This window comes from Bufo gargarizans, chromosome 3 (genome assembly GCF_014858855.1).
Source record: "Bufo gargarizans isolate SCDJY-AF-19 chromosome 3, ASM1485885v1, whole genome shotgun sequence".
Lineage (NCBI taxonomy): Eukaryota > Metazoa > Chordata > Amphibia > Anura > Bufonidae > Bufo > Bufo gargarizans.
The window spans coordinates 499,332,817-499,355,935 of record NC_058082.1 but is presented as its reverse complement, the minus strand read 5'-3'; the positions used below and the strand labels follow the sequence as shown (position 1 = coordinate 499,355,935).

General features: G+C 43.9%; 1 protein-coding gene across 1 annotated transcript in view; it reads left to right on the top strand.

Annotated features, from left to right (window-relative positions):
• The window catches only part of SMYD4 (SET and MYND domain containing 4), a 95,422-nt gene that overhangs the window by 67,290 nt on the left and 5,013 nt on the right, over positions 1 to 23,119 (top strand). Inside the window, exons 3-6 of the mRNA XM_044283880.1 lie at positions 1,158 to 1,302; positions 13,643 to 13,732; positions 20,112 to 21,033; positions 22,917 to 23,099. Coding sequence (XP_044139815.1) covers positions 1,158 to 1,302; positions 13,643 to 13,732; positions 20,112 to 21,033; positions 22,917 to 23,099 — 1,340 coding nt within the window. The remainder of the gene's footprint in view (positions 1 to 1,157; positions 1,303 to 13,642; positions 13,733 to 20,111; positions 21,034 to 22,916; positions 23,100 to 23,119) is intronic.

Below are 23,119 nucleotides of genomic sequence, written 5' to 3'. Positions count from 1 at the left end.
CCGTCTCTTTCTAACAAAGCTAGCACCAGCCCTGTACCTCACATGGACCCAGAGATCTCCCCATTCATTGCTCTGCTAGATTTATATCAGGCTGAAAGCTCAAGGGGAGTGTCTTTTCTGCTGCAGCTAAGGGGGTGGGTCCATGCTCGCCCTATCACAGCTCAGGAGGGAGATGAAGGATGAAACTGAGCATGTGCGGCCTTCTCAGTGAGCAGGACAAAGAAATAAGAAGAAAAAAAAACAGCAGGTGGCGCTGTACAGATACATTTTATTGAATGACTCAGTGGCTATGCAAAATTTGTAATTACATACAATTGCAAAAGTATTCAGATCTAGGTGCTGGTGTGAAAACGGTATAATTATTTTCATGAGACAACCCCTTTAACTGCCCCTGAGCTGCAGCAGAAATATAAATATTAGTAAATCTAGCAGAGCAATGAATGTGGAGATCTCTGGATCCATGTGAGGTACAGGGCTGGTTCTAAAAGAGATTGTCATGTACCATATGTCTAATTAATTTTTTTTACTTTACTCATGGAAAAAACCCTTTTTAAGTAAAATTTTAAATACAATTGTACAGGCATACAGTAGGCTGTTGTCTCTCATTGTTAATTAAAAAAAAATGATGCTTTTCCATACTGCAAAAATAAAGGCATACCAGTCTGATAGAGGCGAAAAGGACACTCTTTTAACCTCCGTCGGGTGAACGGACCATAGGACCATATCCTGATGTAAAAAGGCCTGATAAGACATAACATTTCTACTGCTTTATCTTACTAGATGCCATATGTTCTGCACTGCAGAATTGCTGACCTGTTGGATAAAGAACCAGTAATTCCTTCTGCATTAGATGTTGACTTGTACGGGTCACTACATTCCTGCGCAGCGCTGGCAGTCATTCCAATCCGTCATGGATCTAGAATCAGATCAGTTGGGACTTCTGTTAAGGAGACTATAATGTGTATTTTTTTTCCCCCATTTAGTACACCGCTCAAAGAGATGGTTTTAAATCGCACAAAGGATATTTTTCTTTGTTGTAGACAGATGAATAATGGCAATACTTATGTCAAAGTCAAGCAGAGTGGATTGCAAGTAGCGAGGAGCGGAGCATGTGTATGCACATAGTACAAGCACCTGTCTTTAATTTCTCTCCACAGGCAGGAAGAAGAGGAGGTATTGGAGAGGTTGTGCAGCAATCTGGGTGTTGGGAAAGAACCTCGTGCTGTGCTATTCTACAAGGAAGAAGGAAATAAGAGGTTTGGAAGAAAACAGTACACAGCTGCAGCAGTACTATATTCCAAGGTACAAGTGGCAGTGAAATTCCCCTGTTCTTAAATGTTAAGTCCTTTTCTGCCACACTGCATGATGCCGAATTAGATTTAATCTTTTACTGCTCTCTTTAGAGCAGTTCATTTGAAAAGACAAATTTATCACTGAGCTAAAAGGTTGTTCAATAATAAAACTAGGAATCTGGAACTGGGAATTAAAGGGGTTTTCAGAAATGTTCATACTGATGACCTATGCTCTGGATATGTCATTAGTATCTGATCGGTGGGGGCCCAACACTCGGGACTCCTGCCGATCAGCTGTTTGGGAAGACATTGGCACTCTTGTGAGCGCCGCAGCCTTCTCTCTGCTTTTCCTAGGCCGAGTGACAACACGTTCATGTGTCACGTGGCCTAGGGGCAGCTCAGCCCCATTCAGAATACCAAGCGCAGCCACTATACAATGTACAGCTCTGTGCTTGGCAATCTGCGAGAAGGCAACGGCACTCACAGGATTGTTGGACCCCCACCAATCGGATACTGATGACCAATCCTGAGGATAGGTCATCAGCGCTGCAGCCTCCTCGTAGATTACCAAGAACAGTGCCATCCATTGTATAGTTGCTTTGTAATTACTGGAACTGAGCTGCACCTAAGCCACTAGACCAATGAACTTGACTTCACTGGCTTGGGAAGAGGCTGCGGTTCGTTGTGCAAAGCTGATTGGAGGGGTCGTGTGTTTGATCCCCCACCGATCTGATATTGATGACCTATCCTGAACAGAGACAGACCAGCCTGCATTATGTTTAAACGAAAACCTTTTAGGAAAATAATTTTTAGCCGTAATAAGTGCTATGCATTATTTAAAAAAATAAAAATACACCCAAAGTAGGGCTGGGCTATATGGCCTAAAATCTATATCGCAATATAATTTGAAGCATGTGCGATATATCACAATATATTATTTTCTTCTGTATGTATACAAATTACAAAACTGTTCAAAAAATGTTTGAGATGTGTATTGTGTAATAGATCTTTTTCCAAACAATGTAAAGATTAAGTGTCCCCTAGGCAGCGCCATCAGCCTCATGCCATTGCCATTTGCCATCATCCATGTCCCCCAGCCAGCATCATCAGCCTCATGCAATTGCCACCATCATCATCCATGTCCCCCAGCCAGCACCATCTGCCCTATGCCATTCCCACCACCATCATGTCCCACAGCCATTCCCATCAGCCCCATACCATTGCCATATCATCCATGTCCTCCAGCCAACGCCATCAGCCCCATGCCATTGCCAGTTTGCCACCATTATCATGTCCCCTAGCCAGCGCCATCAGCTCCATGCCATAGACATCCAGCCCCCCGTAGATTCGGGGCCCCTGCTAATATACTTACCTTTCCTGCAGGGTTCGCGGCTGGCTGATGGAGTCCAGACCATGTCTTCTTCCCAGCATGCACTGGGAGGGACCTGACATCGGACACATCATCAGCCAGCGCGCTGACGATGTTTGCACGCTAGGCCTGTTGGGGATATAAAGCAAATGTTATATGTAAATTTATATACAAAATAGGATCAAAGGTAAAATTTCAAAGGGAGTTAATCCTAGAGGTGGAGTTATTAAACACCTCAAGAAGTGATCGATGTTAATTTAATTATGTTGTACAATAAGGTACAGGCGTCTATGCAAAAATATAAATGATTTATTATACAATAATTTAGAATACAATCAAAGCTTAATCATAGAAAAACTCAATAATATGCAATAACACACAGTAATGTGCAGTACCCCAAATTCACCACTAGATGGCTCTAACACGACTACCAACGTTTCAGTTTTCACCTGGACATGTCACTTTATGTGGTAATAACTTTGGAACCCTTTTATTTATCCAAGCCATTTTGAGATTGTTTTCTCGTGACGCATTGTACTTTATGACAGTCATAAATTTGAGTCAATATATTTTACCTTTATTTATGAAAAAATCCCAAATTGATCAAAAATTTTGACATTCATAATTTTCAAAATTTCAATTTCTCTGATTTTAAAACAGAAAGTGATACCTCATAAAAATGTATTACTTAACATTCCCCATATGTTTGCATCATTTTGTAAATGTCATTTTATTTTTTGGGAACGTTAGAAGGCTTAGAATTTTAGAAGCAATTCTAAAAAAAAGTAAGATAATTTCCAAAACCCACTTTTTAAGGACCAGTTCAGGTCTGAAATCGCTTTGTCGGGCTTACATAGAAGAAACCCCCCCATAAATGACCCCATTGTAGAAACCCTTTAGGTGTTCCACAAGAATTAAAGGAAAATGGAGATTCAATTTCTAAATTTCACTTTTTTGGCAGATTTTCCATTTTAATCATTTTTTTTCTTTAACACATCGAGGGTTAACAGCCAAAAAAACTCACAAAACTCAACATGTATTACCCTGATTCTGAGGTTTACAGAAACACCCCACATGTGATTGTAAACTGATGTAAGAGGACAGAAGGAAAGGACTGCCGCATGGTTTTTGGAAGGCAGATTTTGCTGGACTGGTTTTTAGACACCATGTCCCATTTGAACCCCCCGTGATGCACCCCTATAGTAGAAACTCCCAAAAGTTGACAGTTTTATTGTTACTATTTTGGGGTACATATGATTTTTAATCGCTCTATATTAAGTTTTTTGTGAGGCAAGGTAACCAAAAAATGGCTGTTTTGGCACTTTTTATTTTTTACATCGTTCATCTGACAGGTTAGATCATGCACTATTTATAGAGCAGGTTGTTACGGACGCGATGATATCAAATATGTCTACTATATTTGTTTCTGTTTTACATAATAAAGCTCTTTTTTTTTTGTGGGATAAGGTGACCGTTTTATTGGTTCCAGTTTGGGGGGGGCATACGCCTTTTTGATCGCTTGGTGTTGCAATTTTTGTGATGTAAGGGGACAAAAAAATGGCTTTTTTTGGCACAGTTTTTATTGTGTTCACCTGAGGGGTTAAGTCATGTGATACTTTTATAGAGCTGGTTGTTACGGACACGGCGATACTTAATATGTATACTTTTTATTTCACTTTAACACAATAATTGCATTTTTTAAACCAAAAAAATGATCTTTTAGTTTCTCCATGTCCTGAGAGCTATGGTTTGTTTTTTTTTTTTGTTTTTTTTTGCGGGACGAGGTGACTGTTTTTTTTTGGGGGGGGAATACGCCTTTTTGATCGCTTGGTGTTGCACTTTTTGTGATGTAAGGTGACAAAATAGCTTTTTTTTTTTTTTAAACCATTTTTATTTTCTATTTTTTTTACAGTGTTTGTCGAACGGGGTGGATCATGTGATATATTTATAGAGCCGGTCGGTACAGACGTGGCGATACCTAGTGTGTGTGTGTGCTTTTTTTTTTTTTTTTTATATATATATATTTTTTATATATAAAATCAGGAGAAAGGGGCGGTTTTTTTAACTTGAAATGCCTTTTTTTTTATTTATTTTTTTATTAAATACTTTTTTTTACTTCACTTTTGGGGGTCTGATCCCCTCTGCAATGCTGGGCACCCGTAGAAGGCAGGTCCCAATGCTGTGCAAGGCATTGGGCAGCCTCTGCACGGCATCGAGCTGCCTTCTCACCCATCGGGTTCCCACCATTGCAAATCCATTCTATGCCGCGGTCAGCGCTAATCGCAGCAAAGAAGGGGTTAATTGCTTGTACAGCAAAGCCGGTGGATACAGCAGGGGCCTGGCTACCAGGGACTGGAACTGAACACTACATGATTGGTCATGATACTCAACACCTTCTTAGGTGGTGTATCTGCTCTAGAAGAGAATTCGGTGGTTACTACCAAGCGGATTGAATATTACACTGCTTGAATACTGTTTCCACTTCTAGCTCTCCTCCTTTTCAGGTGGCGTATTTAGGCTAGTGCTTTGTTCCATGGCTACTACTGTATGTCCTCTTCCGCAGGTGGAGTATTTACGCAAGCGCTGGAGATCGTAGCTACTACAGTAGGGCCTCCTTCCCAGGTGGTATGTCTACCCTGACTTTGGCTTTTGTCGCTACTACAGTATATCCTCCTTCTCAGGGGAGTATTTACGCTAGCGTTACATATCATGGCTACTACTGTATGGCCTTCTCAGGTATTGCACTAGCCCTTGTTTCGGTGGTTACTATCTGTATGGGCTGCTTCTCATGGCTCCTACTGAACAGTCTTTTGGGTAGAGTATTTGCATTAGTACTACATACCATAGCAATTTCTGTATAGTCTCCTCATCAGGTGGCGTATGGTGCTATCACCGTATACTATGGCTTCTACGGTATGAACTCCTCCTCAGGTGGCGTATTGCGCCAGCACTAGTTCCTGTGGCTACTCCTGTCTGGCCCCATTCTCAGGTGGAGAATTTGCCTTAGCCCTAAGTGCCTTGTGTCTACCACTGTGTGGTTCCCTTCTCAGGCTCGGGGCTTACATTCCCCTGCAAGCCATGGTGGCACCCACGTTGCTTTCTTCCTCTCTCCTTGCATTTCTACTGGATATGGTTCTGTGGTTTCTACCACATTGCCTTCTGTTCAGTTCCATGTTTCGGCACTGGCTCTGTATGCTGTAGCTTCTACCGCTTCTCTCCTTCTATAGGTGGAATCCTCACACTGGTCTTAGGTGTGGTGGTTGTGTCTAAATTCCCTCTCAGGTGGAGCTCCGGCTCATTTTGCGCGACAAATGGATGCCGTTGCACCAATAGGTGGGGTCTTTATGCTGGCGCTTGCAGTTTTTGTTGATTCGTCCATTTATTCCTGCTGACATGGTCATCTGCAGTACTTCCTTTCTCTGACCAGGTATTTGCATTAGTATGCATGCTATAGCTGATGAGCCATTCACTTCTGATGCACACTTTTGCTGGGTTTTCCCTGGTTGGCATAACCCACTTGTTTCTATGACATTGGTCTACCACATGGTTCTCATTTCAAGTGGGACATTGGCGCTAACTGTTACTGCTGTGATCATATAACTCTTTTACAAGATGAGTAATAGATTTGACATGTGCTTATGTAGGACACATACTTTGCATCAACTGCTTTCCCCCCCCCCCTCACCGGACGGGACTATGGTGCTGTTGCATGTTGCCAATGCTAATAGATGTTTCGTTGCTGGAATGCACTTTTGACATTATGCCCCTCCGCAAGACAAGTAATTGCGCTCCCCCAGATTATGTTTCTGTCTACATGGCCAGTATCCATACTCCTGAGGTTGGATTCTTACTGTTCTGGAACTTCTGCACTATTTTTTCTTATAGGTAGATTTTCTCTGGTGTTTTTGTGACGTCGGACATGGTCATCAATCACAGTCTCTCCCAGAGAAGTATTTCTCCTATCTCGGACCAATCTGCGCATTCCACTGATGACAGCATTGTCCCCTTCAGGCAGAGTAGCTACACGGTGACAATAGATGGTCTCTGACAAATCTACACACCTCCGATATTTTTTGGTGTCCGCTTTGCTTCTACCGATCACTGCAGTATTTTTATTCTTCAGCCTGCAGTTGGGTCTGCCTGATCCAGGCATTTTGTGAAGTATCAAGCAGCTTCTTTTGTTAGAAGTCTCACGACAAGCTTCTATGGCTCTGGGGGCATCTGTCTTACACAATACCTGCTCCTTAGGGGGCGTTTCCTTTTTAAGCAGAGATGTATGCTGCGATCCTTACCTTTTGGATCGGCTTCCATTAGTGTATTCCGGCGAGTGTATGTGCTCTCTCTCATGTATTGTAGCCTGCTCTCTTTTAAGAGTGCGGTTGCTCAGCTTCCTCAGGCTGTCTAATGCCAGTCATGACATGGTCCTGGATCCAGCATCACTCACAGTGGCGGAGGTTGCTTTGGCTGCACTCTTCTGCCGCATTGCTTTCTGCTGCACAGCTGGGATGCTATTACCCCGGGGACACAGTCTTAGACTACTCACCATTTGTTTATGGTTTTTCATTTTCTTCCTCTGATTGGTTCCCGTTGTGGCTTTTTGTCCCCTTTGGCCATCCCTTATCTCTGTCTTGATGGGTAATCCTATTCCATACTTTTTAGTCTCTTTTCGTGCTGGATTCTTTACAAAGGAGTGGCTACTCGCTATTTTCTTTTACAAATTGGCCCACGGGGTCTCCTCACGTACCTGGGAGATCCTTACAGGACTAGTCCTCTTCCAGTTGCCCAGTAATTCCTTCCAGTTTTCCCAGTTTTTTTCCTGGGTTGAAGTATCCCATCCTGATACTTACACATTGGGGAACACCAAAGAAGGGGAAAAGGCTGGCACAAATAGATAAATAAATATAAACTTTATTTAGGTCTCAACACGAGACAATATAAAATAAAATACAGATAAAGGATGGTATTGTGGTGGGTATGGAACACATTGGAAAAAAAAAAAAATATATATATATATATATATATATATATATATATATGTATATATATATATATATATATATATATATATATATATATATACACGGCACCACTAGTATATAGACATGTACATATAATTAGAAATATCCAGACTAATTAGATCATATAAATAGCATAATAAATAACATGAATCGGATATCTAAAAAAAAATATATATATATATATATATATATATATGAACAAAGCCACGATAACAAGCCAGAATGGAGATCCAAAATAGTACAAAAGGTATAAAGTGCAAAGTGCAACCATACATAGAACCTGGATAACTACAGCTGAGCTGCCCACAATGGAGCCATGGCATAGGTACCTGAGTGGTGAACCGAAACCCCAACGCGCGTTTCACGTAAAGCTTCTTCAGGGGGAGAAGGTGTGTATGTGAACATTACATATTGGGTAAGGTTGTGTCTGGGTTTTCCTGTTGCTCATTCACCAGGTCTCGTGCATACCCAGATTCTACAGGTTCGTTTCTGTTGAATAGCCACCCCTCTGTTTTCTATGGGGCCTATTGCCATGCAAGACATCCTGTGTTTCCAGTCCAGGTTCCCACACCAATTCTGTGGTCCTCGTTATCCGGAAGTACCTTCCGCACATCATCTTCAATCGTCAGACATGCTTATCCTTGATATTATGTGCTGCTATCCACATCTTCTGAAGCCTCTCGAGCCCTTGGGCTTCGTTTAACTGGGTTTTCCTCTTTTTGTCCAGTCTCACACCGTGCGTTCTACATTCTCTGGCTGGCCTTCCTGGTTCATGCTCTTCCTGTCCTATTCAGGGTTCATGTGTATCCTTTCCCCATATTTCTGTGCAGGGCCTTATGACCGGCCTTAGATTTGTTTTAGATAGTCTTTTATTCCCTCCCCATGGTACTGCTTTGGAACTTCCCATGATTTCCTGTGTCCCCCAATGATACGAGCGAGAAAATGTTTGTTTTTTTGTGCTTACCTGTAAAATCCTTTTCACGCTGAGTTCATTGGGGGACACAGCACCCACCCAGTAAGTTCATTGCTGGTTCTTTTTGGTGGGTCCCATCTCCAGCTCTCTTTCATACAATTGGTTTCTGTTGGCTTCTCCTGGCTGCTCCTACTGTATTTGTACAAACTGATTAGCTCAGTGTATGCAGGAGGGATATAGCTGAGAGGAGGAGCTAACACTTTTTTTTGCCTAGTGTCGCCTCCTGGTGGCAGCAGCAGCTATACCCATGGTCTCCTGTGTCCCCCAATGAACTCAGCGAGAAAAGGATTTTACAGGTAAGCACAAAAAATCCTATTTTTACACTGAGCAATATAACAGGCAATTATTGGGAATGAACTAAACCTTCCTGATAATTGCCTGATCGTCAGCAGAGATGACTCTTTTATAGGAAGCAATCGCCACCACTTAGTGGTTACAAGCGATCGATATAGCGATCACTTGTCCCCAGAAAAAATTATTGTTCCTAGACGGCAAATTGCTGTTTAGACCGCATGATCAGCTGCACAGAAACTCTGGGGGAGACTTATTAAACTGGTGTAAAGTAGATTCCACCTATCTTTTTTCACAGCTCCTTTGGAAAATGAAAGGTGGATCCTGATTGGTTGCTATGGGAAACTAAACCAGTTCTATTTTACACCAGTTTGATAAATCTCCCCACACAGATTTTTGGTGCCAGCAAAACAGGGCCACTTATCCGAAACAAGCGTTTCTACAAATGCTCAACCCCGAAATTGACCTGATCCTGGTCTGTGTAAAAAGACTTTTAAGGCTGGTTTCACACGGGCGTGACGGATTTGATCCGGATGCGTTCAGGGTGCGTTCAGTGAAAATGCTGCGATTTTGGCACTAAAACATGTCAGTTTTGTCTGCGATTGCGTTTAGTTGTTCAGTTTTTTCCACGCGGGTGCAATGCGTTTTAATGCGTTTTTCACGCGCGTGATAAAAAACTGAAGGTTTACAAACAACATCTCTTAGCAACCATCAGTGAAAAATGCATCGCACCCGCACTTGCTTGCGGATGCAATGCGTTTTTCACGCAGCCCCATTCACTTCTATGGGGCCAGGGCTGCGTGAAAAACGCAGAATATAGAACATGCTGCAATTTCAAAGCATTGCAGAAGTGATGCGTGAAAAAAATGTACACAGAGCCATTGAAATGAATGGTGCCGGATTCAGTGCGGGTGCTATGCTTTCACGTCACGCATAGCACCCGCGCGGAAATCACGCTCGCGTGAAAGGGACCTAAGACTTGTGTACCAGTCTGTGAGAATATTTCGGGGTGAGCCATATTTGTCAACTTGCTGAGGCACGTAGTGCATGCGTCTACACAACACCGAGCTTCTTATCTCAAAGTACAGGATGTGCTTTCACACTGCAGCTTATGTGAACAAACAGGGCTGCAGTGTAAAGCATCTGGCAGGGATAGAGCAGTGATCATATGAAACAGGTTGTGGATTTCAGACTCAAATCAGCCAAGGCGCAGTCACTTACTATGGCTACTCTTTGGCGTCACCCTGGAGAAAATAAATAGCAGGAAACCCGTTTCTGTGGTAGGTGGTGGCATAGGTTTTAGGACCACATCTGGACATCAGCTTCACCTCATTCAGTTATCACAGAAATGGCGATAAACAACCCCCCCACCGCCACCACCACGATGCTCCAGATATTAATAAAATACCAGATTAATTGTAGTGGACATCCAGTTGATGTAGGTTGTCTGTCAGACAATGCCCCCAGGAAAAAAGTATTACCTTTAGCTCTCCTCCATAAGAGAGAATACTCCCTAGGTGGCACCAGTGAGACAGTTTTCTTCTTTCTGGAAAAGCTCTAATTTGCATGTTACTTCTATAGACATCTAGCTATAATATAATAAGAAATAAAGATTTTACAATTATAACATTGAAAAATGCTTTACAGTAAAATACACTCAAATGTTTACCGTTCCTGGGCCTGTACTATACCAGTATGCCTCTGTGCCTGGCTGTAACTCTATTTTGAGACATGAGGTTTGCTTTTTGTCACATTTCTTGAGATATCTCCACTCTTTTTAGGCAAAAATGTGACCTGTTGCAATAGTGCAGACTTTCTAAACGAGCAGCTGTAATGCTATGAGTTTATTCATCCCACAATATAAGAGCATCACCGTCCCCTTCCGCATTTAGGTCCAGAAACACTTTCAGTTGGTCAGGAATGCGGTCATTTATATTCATCAGGGACAGCCAAAATGGATGTATGCGTAGACTGAACTCGTGACTCCCCTTCAGATGAAAGCAAAGTCCCCACAATAGGTGCATGATCAGACGGTCCCTGAGGCATATACTTCACGTCAGAAATGGTCAGGTAGGTAATTGATGCGAGACAGCGCCCCTCTGGAGGGTGTAAAACAAGAAAACTCCCTATTGGAAGGATTCCTTTCCCTCCACACGTCTAGCCACCCCAGCTCCGAGATGAATCTTCCAAGCCGCGTGACACCTGCCTGTGTGCCGTCTGCGCGAGGATTGGCCTGGAACCTATCCAATGTCTCATTACCCACCATGTTGAAGTCTCCCATGCACAATATATTAGAAAAAGGGAACTGGGCTGCAAAGCTCGCCGCGGCCTGCAGAACACCGAGGTTGGCAGGAGGAGGTATATACACGTTAAGTATAACATAGGGAGCGCCATTTAAATGTGCAAATACAAAAATATATTGGCCCTCAGGATCCACCACCTCCTGATGTACCTCCCACCTTACCGAACGGTAAACCAGCAAGGACACACCCCTAGAATATGACGTACCGTATGCGCTTTTAACCCATTGCACCCAAGGTTTACATAGTCTACCTTCTGTTTCGGCAGTGACATGGGTCTCCTGGAGGCACAGGATGTGAGGGTTGTACAACCGGACTTGTGCGAATACCGCCATGCGCTTCCTGGGACCCCCAAGGCCGCGCACATTCTAGGACATATATGTTATAAATGCCATGAGCACCGTGTGATCATTGAGTGGGAGGATCCAGGAAACCCACAGGCACCCGCCGCAATACTGTCACGGCAATGTATCACATAGCAATAGATGATGTACCAGTTAACATACAAACCGTTAAACAGATAACCTAACAATGGATCCCGGCGTACCGGGCAGTAAACACATTTGAAGCACATTCAATTAGTGACCATGTTAACGGGGGACCTGCACAGTGCAGAGGTAGTGCAAACAAGTGCAGATGAGAGCACTGACTCCCAATATCAATTATAAGCATGGCTAATTAACCGTAAAACATAACCTGAGGCAAATTACTGACATACTCACGGGCCCCTCACACCCGCTAGCCGTCAGATGAAAGTTTCACATGAAAGTCCAGTAGTTCTTTAAATGCTCATAATAAAAGAACCAGAGGATGAACAAGTTCTGTCCCGGATCCAGAACAAGTGTGTTTGTTGTCATAGGATTGTCCTCTCATCTCTGCGGCGCATTCCGAGGTCTCACCGGGAGCCAGTCCTCAGCCTCCCTGGGGTTATTGAAGAAGTGTGATTTCCCGCCATCCAAAACTCTCAAGCGGGCCGGGTAGGCCATGGAATATTGTAAATCCATATCTTGCAAGCGTTTCTTTATAGATGTAAACGTAGCCCTCTTCCGGATACAAGGAGATATTAGCAGATCCGAGGGTAATGGTTTGCTTAATTCTAGCCTTGGAGAGAATGAGGTCACGATCCCGCCAGTTGAGCATCCGGGCAAGGAGTGGTCTTGATGGGGCCCCAGGTGGGGGCATCCGAGCCGGGACCCGGTTGGCTCTCTCTACCGCAAAAACCGCCGAGAAGGACGCATCTGGGAACGTTGACTTGAACCATCCCTCTAAGAATGTAGCAGGGTCGGATCCATCGGTCCTCTCAGGCATGCCCAGTATGCGGATGTTGTTCCTCCTCGAGCGGTTTTCTAGGTCGTCACACTTCTGACGCCACATTTCAACCGCTCCCTCCACAGCAGTCACCCTAGCAGCCAGGGGCCTGGTCGAGTCCTCCAGCTCAGACACCCTTTCCTCTGTAAGCCGGACCCTCTCCCTTAGCTGCTGGATGTCATGGCGCAGGAGGCCTAGGTCCACTCTGACCTCCTCTATCTTGCCTGTAAGTGACGACTGGCAACCCATGATGGCAGCCATTAGCTGACTGTGGGATACCTGCAAGGTAAGTTCAGGCTCCCCCTCCGTCGCTGAGGCCTGTCCAGCTTGTCCCCTGGTAAGCGGTGCACGAGGAGAGGAGGCGGCCGCGGCGCCATGCTGTGGGTCCTGACGAGCAAACTCTTTCAGACGGTCCGCCGCTTGCTGCTCTTTGCTAGGGCCCATGATCGGGATGTGCGAACTCTGTGGGTTCTGTAGCTCAGGTATGGGAGAAAAATCTTTGATGCCAGCTCAGGATTAGGCTACATTCACACGTCAGTATTTTTCTATATCCCGAATTTCGGTCCGTTTTTTGCGGATCCGTTGTTCCTGAAAATGTTTCCGTATGTCATCCGTTTTTTGCGGATCCATTGACTTTGTATTGTACCAGGATCAGATTTTTGCTGAAAAGAATAGGACATGTTTTATATTTTTTCGGACATGCGGAACGGAACAATGGAAACGGACAGCACACATTGTGCTGTCCGATTTTTTTCTGGACCCATTGAAAATGAATGGGTCCAGATCTGGTCCAGATCTGTTCCGCAAAAAACGGAACAGATCAGGAAAGAAAAAACGGACGTGTGAATGGACCCTTACACAGGATGGAAGTTATGGAGCCGGAGCTGCTCTCAGACACGTCCGGCCATGTTGGCAGTTAGCCACGCCCCCTATGAGTTTATTCATACCCGTCCAGATAATGCCTCTATACTTATACCAGATGAATATGTTGTATTACACCATTTTTTTCCTGACCAGTGTAAAATGCAGAACGTCTCCTTTTCAGAAAGTCATCAGATCTCAATGTTCTACCTGTTTTTCCTGTCCTGCAGGGTATCTCACATGGCATCCCTGGCACGGAGGAGATTGCAGTGTGCTTTGCCAATCGATCAGCAGCTCTCTTTCACCTTGGCCATTACTCTGTGAGTATTGTTTGCGTCTCCTCTGTCATTCTGGAGGTTTGTCCTACACGAGATTTCAATGTAAATCATCGTATCAGTCAACCACATGCTGTAGATCTCAGTTTTTCTTAGCCCTGTCATTTTTCTTATTTCCTCTCACACACCCGCTGTTGTACATTGTGATGTCTCCCTCATTCATCTGTCATTTCTCCAGCCGAGTCTTTGTGCACTCTATTTTTTTTTTTTTTAATCACGACGGCTTAAAAGAATATAAATAGCTTGTTCCCAAGCCGCAGGTAGCATGGTAATTGAATAATTTTTCCAACAACTTTTTCATCTTAAAGGTGCAGTTCCCATGACAAGCTAGACAATGAAATCACCTCTTAGCTACTTATCCTGCAATTTGTGATTAAAGCCTAACTCCATTTGCAAAACCACATTTTTTTTAATGTACTCTATAAAAATGAAGTCTCTTGCAACATACTACGCTGCATTTACCACCCAACTGCTTTCTCCTGCGTGTCCCCGGATGTTATGGATTCCGGTTTATGCATGTACTATACACAGTAGCTGGGGGTAAGGCCATGTTAAGAAATATACTTTTAGTAAATCTTGGCACAGTGGCGCTAGGCTTTAACAGTACCACAGGTAAGCAGTCTTATCGGTTGGCATTCAGGTAGCAGCAGTGAACATGGAAGAAAGAGATTCCCCAAGGTGCAGTGAAATCAAAGATCCCAGTACATTCTCTGTTAAAGGGTCCATTCACACAACCGTAATTCTGGGTCCGCAAATTGCGGAACGGGTGCGGACCCATTCATGTCAATGGGGCCGCAAATTATGTGGACAGCTCTCTGTGTCGTTGTTCCCTTTTCACGGCCCCTGTGAAAATATAGAGCATGTCCTATTTTTGTCCGCAGTCACGGACAAGATAAGGCATTTTCTATATAGCGCTGGGCATGTGCGGTCCGCAAAACACGTACAGCCGTGAATCTGCCTTTACAGAGTACCACTTTTTGTTTCGCTTTCAAATTCTGTTCAGAGCCATTCTTTGGAGGTATACATCAAGAGGAGCTCAATATAAGGCAGTGACCAGTCACACTGTACAGGCATTCAGTAGGATATGTCATCCATAGGCTCCCATAAAAAAATAATACAGCAGTATTCCATAATGGGGAAAAAAAGAAATGTATGGCATATGACCAAAGGAAACTCTTGGTGTATAACAGGTCCCTGTGGGCCTATGGATACAGTCAGCATATACACATGAACATTCACCGTACATATTCCAAATTTAGGGCCTAAAGGAGATGTGAACAGGCCCTTAACTGTATGACAGAAAGGTGGTATGACCCTAGCCTAAATGCCATATAATCAATGGGTCTCCCTAGGGGTGGGCGATATGCAATAAAAACGATATAATTTAGCCAACGATAGAGATTTTGTTTATATCGCCATATCGCGGTAGAACATGGCATGCGCCGCTCTCGGCACGCACCATGTTCTCCTGAGCCGGCACAATGGAGAAGGAGGGAGTCCCTCCCTCCCCACTGTGTGCGGTTGCCGCTGACTACCAATGAGAACAGACTAGATGGAGGAGGGGAGGGACTGTGGCCACTGCGCCACCAATGAGAACAGACTAGATGGAGGAGGGGAGGGACTGTGGCCACTGCGCCACCAATGAGAACAGACTAGGAGGGGAGGGACTGTGGCCACTGCGCCACCAATGAGAACAGACTAGATGGAGGAGGGGAGGGACTGTGGCCACTGCGCCACCAATGAGAACAGACTAGGAGGAGGAGGGACTGTGGCCACTGCGCCACCAATGAGAACAGACTAGGAGGAGGAGGGACTGTGGCCACTGCGCCACCAATGAGAACAGAGAGGAGGAGGGGAGGGACTGTGGCCAATGCGCCACCAATGAGAACAGAGAGGAGGAGGGCAGGGACTGTGGCCAATGCGCCACCAATGAGAGCGGAGAGTTCCTGAGGGGTAAATTGCAGCGGATCACAGCGTGCAGTCATAGAGGCCAGGTATGGGATATGGCCGGCACATGCAGGCTACGTTTGTATTCAGGCATATTAACTATATTCATTGGTGGCGCAGTGGCCACAGCCCCTCCCTTCTACTCCCCCTCTTCTAAGTATTATATTAATTGCGGGCCCTCTACACGATTAAATCATTGGTGGCAGTGGCCCCAGGGTGGCAGCTTCTGATCGGAGCACCAGCAGTGTAATCGCGGGGCTCCATTCGGTTACCATGGCAGCCAGGACGCTACTGAAGCCCTGGCTGCCATAGTCAACTCCCTGCTGCTGTGTGCACTATGCAAAGGGCAGCAGGGAGAGTGTGAGAGGACAAGGGTTCTAGCCCCTAAGGAGGCTAATAGTTATTAAATAAAAAGTAATAAAATAAAATGTTTAATATATCGCATATCGCACATGCTTATCCTAAAATTATATCGCAATATAGATTTTAGGCCATATCGCCCACCCCTAGGTCTCCCTCTCCCCTTATCTTTCTATAACTATGATTGCAAAAATACTTGGCAAGGTTATGAACAGAAGGGTTAAAAGGAAACCAAATACCTTTGACACATGCTCCCCCTAATCGCATATCCAAACAACAAGAAAATTAATTTGCCAACCATCTAGGAATGACGGTTTCTTGGATAATGGAAATATGTGAACACTGCCTGTCTTGTTGTTTTGTGTTATAACGTTAGGAAACAGATTTATTTCACTGACCTTCTGATACATTGAAACTATATTCTCATCATACCTTTAAATTATAAAATACATCCCTGAATTACATTATCTAGTACAAAGCTAGGAGCTGTCAAGGATTAGAAAAACATGGCTAATTTCTTGAAGAAACAGTACAGGTGAGTTTACATGTCGTTTTTCCAAGAGCATTTCAAAATATTGCAATATTGCTGCAGTTATGGAGAACCTAGAGTAAGAACCATGGCTGCAGTCGAGCCACAGTGTGTAAACACAGTCTACCATACCTGTAATATTGCCGCTCAGACCCATTCTCCTCCATGAACTTGAGGTGCAATACCGGACACATTCCATGGACAGGTGTAGCCATGTGTTATTTATTCTATAGAAGCCATTTGAAGGTATTTTTCGAAGACCTAAATATGGATAACCTATCCTCAGGATAGGTCATCAGTATACTATCGGTGTGGGTCTGAATCCCAGGAACCCCCAATTCAGCTGTTTGAATGGAGAGAGGGACTAGCACAGTTCATACGGAAAGTTGTAGGGTAAAAAAAATATGCAAAAACCTCTTAATTATATGTACACTAATGCCAGAAGCCTGACTAATGAAACTGGTGAACTGAAATTAGTGATGTGTGAGGAGGACTATGACATAGTGGGAATAACTGAGACATGGCTGGGTGATAGCTATGACTGGGCGGTTAACATACAGGGTTCTGTTTAGAAAGGATCGTCAAAACTGGAGAGAGGGAGGGGTCTGCCTTTATGTAAAGTCCTGTCTAAGGCTACTTTCACACTAGCGCTTGATCGGATCCGTTCTGAACGGATCCGATCATATTAATGCAGACGGAGGCTCCGTTCAGTACGGATCCGTCTGCATTAATAACTTAGAAAAATTTCTAAGTGCGCAAGATGCCTGAGCGGATCCGTTCAGACACTCAATGTAAAGTCAATGGGGGACGGATCCGCTTGAAGATTGAGCCATATGGTGTCATCTTCAAGCGGATCCGTTCCCATTGACTTACATTGTAAGTCTGAACGGATCCGCTCGCCTCCAGACTGATGCAGTCTGAGCGGATCCGCTCCATTCAGACTGCATCAGGGCTGGACGGAGGCGTTCGGGTCCGCTCGTGAGCTCCTTCAAACGGAGCTCACGAGCGGACCGACGACCGCTAGTGTGAAAGTAGCCTTAATCCCACACTCCGGGAAGATATAAGTGAGAGACATAAACCCTAAACCTAAAATGTACTAATGTTCTTCATTTATATAAATAGTAAAAGGTATAAATCCAAATGTGTTGGTCCTCTACATAGTAATGAGGGGGGAGCTGTAGAGAGCGATGAGGAGAAAGCAAAGCTATTAAATATCCTTTTTCTCCACTGTATTCACTGAGGAAAAGAAACTGTCAGATAAAATACAGAATGTAAAAGTAAATTCCCCATTTAAAGTGCCCTGTCTGACCCAGGAAGAAGTACAGCGGCGTCTTAAAAAGATATAATAAAAGAAAATAGGCAAATTGCCGGAACCAGATGGCATACACCCCTGTATCCTCAGAGAATTAAGTAATGTCGTAGACAGTCCCTTATTTCTGATATTTAAGGACTCTATACTGACAGGGAGCTACCAGTCCCCCTAAAAATGCTTCCTTTTATAGTCCTAGACTACTACTTCAAAACCCGGCATGGATTCTGACCGGAATCGGGACCCACAGTTTACTGGAGCTGATGTTTGCTCCTAGAACACATGTAGCTTTGTTTCTTTTATGCTTCCAGCATATTGAGTTTATAAACAATAGTATTCAATAACCTACAGCATGTTTATACAAAAACTATTAAAAACACATCAAGGCAATATCAGTTTTAAAAAATATTCATACCAGTGACTTCTCTCTCTCTGCTGGTTGTATTGCACCAAAAAACGCATGCGGTTTTGGTGCGGTTTTGGTGCGGTTTTCATTCTTTTTTTACACACACCATTTATTTTATTTTATTTTTTTGTCTGTAACCATGGAAACGATCAGTGTATAATGTAATGGAAAAATGAACCCAAACAGCAAAGGAAGCAATATGGGTAATAACAATGCATTAATAAGTTGCTTGTATTAACTTTCTCTACATGATAAATGCCACTTACTGAAGTGAGACAACCCCTTTAAATTAGTTTGACATGACCTATTCCTCATAAATGAGTTTCTATGAGGAGGTAAGTTCTAGACTTGACCGCGGTGACTCAATGGATGTCGTATATCTGGACTTCTCCAAAGCATTTGATACTGTGCCACATAAAAGGTTAGTATATAAAATTAGAACGTTTGGCCTGGGAGAAAATGTCTGTATGTGGGTAAGTATCTGGCTCAGTGATGGAAAACAGAGGGTGGTTATTAATGGTACACACTCAGATTTGGTCCCTGTCACCAATCGGGTACCACAGCGGTCAGTATTGGCTACATACATACGTACATTCTAAATGGTAAAACATTTAGTAACACTGACATTTAAAAGGACTTAGGAATTTTAGTGAACAGCAAACTAAGCTGTAGAAACCAGTGTCAGGCAGCTGCTGCCACGGCCAATAAGATAATGGGGCATAGATGCCCGTGATGAGAACATAGTCCTGCCACTTTACATCATCACTAGTCAGACCACACATGGAGTACTGTGTACAGTTCTGGACTCCTGTGAACAAGGCAGACATAGCAGAGCTGGAGAGGGTTCAGAGGAGGGCAACTAAAGTAATGACTGGAAAGGGTGGACTACAGCACCCAGAAAGATTATCAAAATTAGGCTTATTCACTTTAGAAAAAAGACGACTGAAGGGAGATCTAATTACTATCTATAAATATATCAGGGGTCAGTACAGAGATCTATCCCATCATCTATTTATCCCCAAGACTGTGACTGTGAAAAGGGGACATCCTCTGCGTCTGGAGGAAAGAAGGTTTGTACACAAACATAGAAATGGGATTCTTTACAGTAAGAGCAGTGAGACTATGGAACTCTCTGCCTGAGGAGATGGTGATGGTGAGTTCACTAAAAGAGTTCAAGAGGGGCCTGGATGTATTTCTGGAGTGTAATAATATTACAGGTTATAGTCATTAGATTTCCCCCCCCTCAAACGAGGAAAATTGGCTTCTATCTCACGGGGGATCCAATTGCAGGATGTCTCTTTTTCAGCCTTACAAACTATGTTACTATAGAGTGTACAGCGATGTGCTTGGTATATGGTGAAAAGGCCTCAGTAGTCGTCCAAACTCTGCATCCTTTTCATACAGCTGATCAACACATGAATAGCATGCCCTTAAACATTACTAAAACTCCCTTATTTACACCAGTCTTAGTAAATGTGGGTGATATACGGGACAGGTTAGTTAATACAATGTAACTACTGTATCTTCTCTCTGAAAATTATCCCCCAAATAATTCCAGACCAGATAAGCCGAGCACCATTCTGCACAGATGATCCCTCGTTCTGCTTCACATTTGTGGGCTTTTGCCAATTCCATTTTAGCAGCCAAAGCTGTCATTAGAGATATCACCATTTCCTAGAGAGAGTGTGCTTTGTGTTCTTTATAATACATTTTTTATATATCTGTAATTGGAAGGATGGACACTAAAACTCTAAAAGGAGAAGGTGACAGCAGTCTCAGATTGTGTGTTCTCTTCTTTCTATGGAAATATTAGGCATGTTTGGAGGACATTAATCATGCACAAGAGCATGGATATCCAGAGCGGCTACAGAGCAAAATTCTTCTGCGACAAGCAAATTGTTTGCAAAAACTGAAGCAGTGCGACATTTCTAATACGAAATCCCAGAGAAGTGTAAACCACAAACCGCAAGAACTGAAGGGAAACCCTAAGCTAACCAATGCCTCCAGTGCCCTGAAAATCAAGTTTAGCTCTTCCAAAGGGCGCCACTTGGTGGCCTCTGAGGATATAGCGCAAGGTGAGCTCCTAGTATGTGAAGAAGCCTATGTCAGTGTAATAATCCCTGACAGAGAGACTGTCACAAAGAAAAACCCATGGGACATTTCAGTTACAAACTGTGATCTTTACTGTCACCACTGCCTACAGAGAATGCTGGCTCCTCTACCTTGTCAGCTCTGCAGTTTTGCCAGATATTGCACTGTTCAGTGCAGGGACCAGGCCTGGGAATATTATCACTGTGTTGAATGCACAGTGGGTGGCCTTCTTCTTGTTTTGGGTGTTTTCTGCCATACAGCACTGAGGACTGTCCTGCTGACTGGTTACAAGCAGCTTTCAGAAGTCTTCTTACATCAGACATCTCGTAAGTTTCAGGCCTGTGCTGTAGATGAAGAACCTAATCGGACACCTTCCAGTGATTATAGATCTGTATTCAGTCTTCTGTCACACAGCGAGCATCATAGAGGGGAGCACAAGTTTCTCTGTGCACTTACTAGTTCAGCATTGTGCAAGAAATTGGACATTGGTCTGCTGAGAAGCATGGGAGCGTCGCCCCGGACTGAAGAATCTGTGTCACTGGATGCCCATGAAATGCAGATACTTGGGTCTGCAATACTTCTCCACATGCTTCAGCTCCACTGTAATGCCCAGGCTGTGACTGTTATCCATGAAGAATATGAAGGTAGTTTATTTTTTATTTTTTTTTATTCTTGATTGCCCCAAGTAAGTTGAAGTAGTACCATGTAGCTAATGGGTTTGTCCCACCATGAGGATAGGGGATAACTATCTAATTGGTTAAGGCTCGACCACCGTGAGCCCCACTGATCATAAGAATAAGGTGCTGGAGTCCCTGGACTGACTGGAGCAGTGGTCAAGCATGCATACTGCCCCTCAATTCTACTCTATGAGATTGCCTAAGAGAAGACTAGTAGAGCTGAATTGCGTAGTAGAATGAATGTGTGAGTGCCGCTCCATTCGCTGCAGGGACTCCAGCATCTCAGTCTCGTGATCATTGATGTCTGACCTCTGGATAGGCCTCATAGGTTCATATGGTGAGACAATTCCTTTAAGGTACTGTTCACCACAACCACTCATTTTTCTGGTAGAGAGTCCCTAAAATTAAAGTATTCAAAGACTCTTAAACTATTAATATCCCAAAGTGACCATCTAAAATCGGTAAGAGAACCTGGCATCAGGTGTTCAGTTCCTCTGCGGCGTTATCACAGGGTGGGGAGGAGGGTGAGTGATCGTAAAGTTCCCATTGAAATCAACAGGCTACATGTCTACTGCACATACAGGCTAGGTACTAAAGAGAGATGCTTTTTGTAACCCTTCCTGATCTGGCTAATCAATGAGGGTCTTTAACTGGAGACCACCCTCAAAGGATTTTCCCACAGTTTACATTTATTACCTATACTTGATGGGTGATAAATGCCTGATCACTGGGGGCCCCAGCTGCAGTTTGTTGTCTGGAATACCCCTGATATTTGGGAAATGGGCCAGTTTGTACATTTATTATGATTATTTGGAACTATATATACTTATTATTATTGCATCCTCATTGAAACCGGTGAGGAGCAATTCATTGCTGAACAAGCAGACATCATCCAAGAAAATGAGAAGATGAGGGCTGCTCGTCCATCTAAGACACATTCTTTAACGGCTTCCATCAGGATAGATGGATGTGGTAAAATAATGCGGTCATAGTGGTATGTCCATTCTCTAGAGTGGCATTGTATGTAGTAGAATTTTACCGATGGTGGGGAGAGCACTTACCCTATTTTTTGCCCTATAAGACACACCTGCCCATAAGACGCATCTAGGTTTTAGAGGAGTAAAATAACAAAAAAAAAAAATTTTATTAGACCTCAGCCCAGAGCCACAATCAGACCCCCAGTGTTAATAGGACCCTCAATCAGACCACAGATTAGACCCCCAATGTGAATATGACCCCCATTCAGACCTCAGATCAGACCCCCAATGTGGATGACCCCCCCCCCCCCCCCCCCAATCAGACCTCAAATCTGAGGCCCAGTGTGCAGAAGACCCTCCATTCAGACTTCAGATCAGAGCCCCAATGTGCATAAACCCTCCCCCACCCCATTCAGACCTCAAATCAGCCGCGATGTGCTGTGATCTGATGTTGCACAACGTGAGGTCACAGAGTGCCGATGTCCTCGCGCTGTGCGCAGGTCACAGCAAGAGGAGCCTGCAGGAGGAGACCAGGAAGCAGTGAGTACAGAGCCCGCATGGGGAGCGCTGCATTCATTGCCTTCTGGTCCTCCTGTACTAATGAGCACTTCCATAGTGGAAGCACTCATTAGTATTTGGCCTATAAGACTCACTGACATTTTTCACCCACTTTGGGGGGGTGGGAGTTTTTCTTATAGGGTGAAAAATACCATAATTGGAAAGTAGAGCATATACATAAGTTTTTATCTGGCTAACAGATGGACATCGGATTGTAGCTGAGTTTAATACTTGCTTTAGTGTAGTGTGCCTTATATACAGTGTGCTGCTTTTTTCATGGTACCATGTGTGTGTACTTTTCTTCCATATTTACAGAGCCTGCCACCTCACTGGTTGAAAGCTGCAACAGTTCACGTCTGGCCACAGCGCTGTTCCCTGTCCTGAGCCTGCTGAATCATTCTTGTGACCCGAACACTAGTGTGTCCTTCCAAGGCAGATGTGCCATGGTCAGAGCTAGCAGAGCAATCGGGAAAGGAGAAGAAGTACTCCACTGCTATGGTATGCTTCTCTACTGCCGT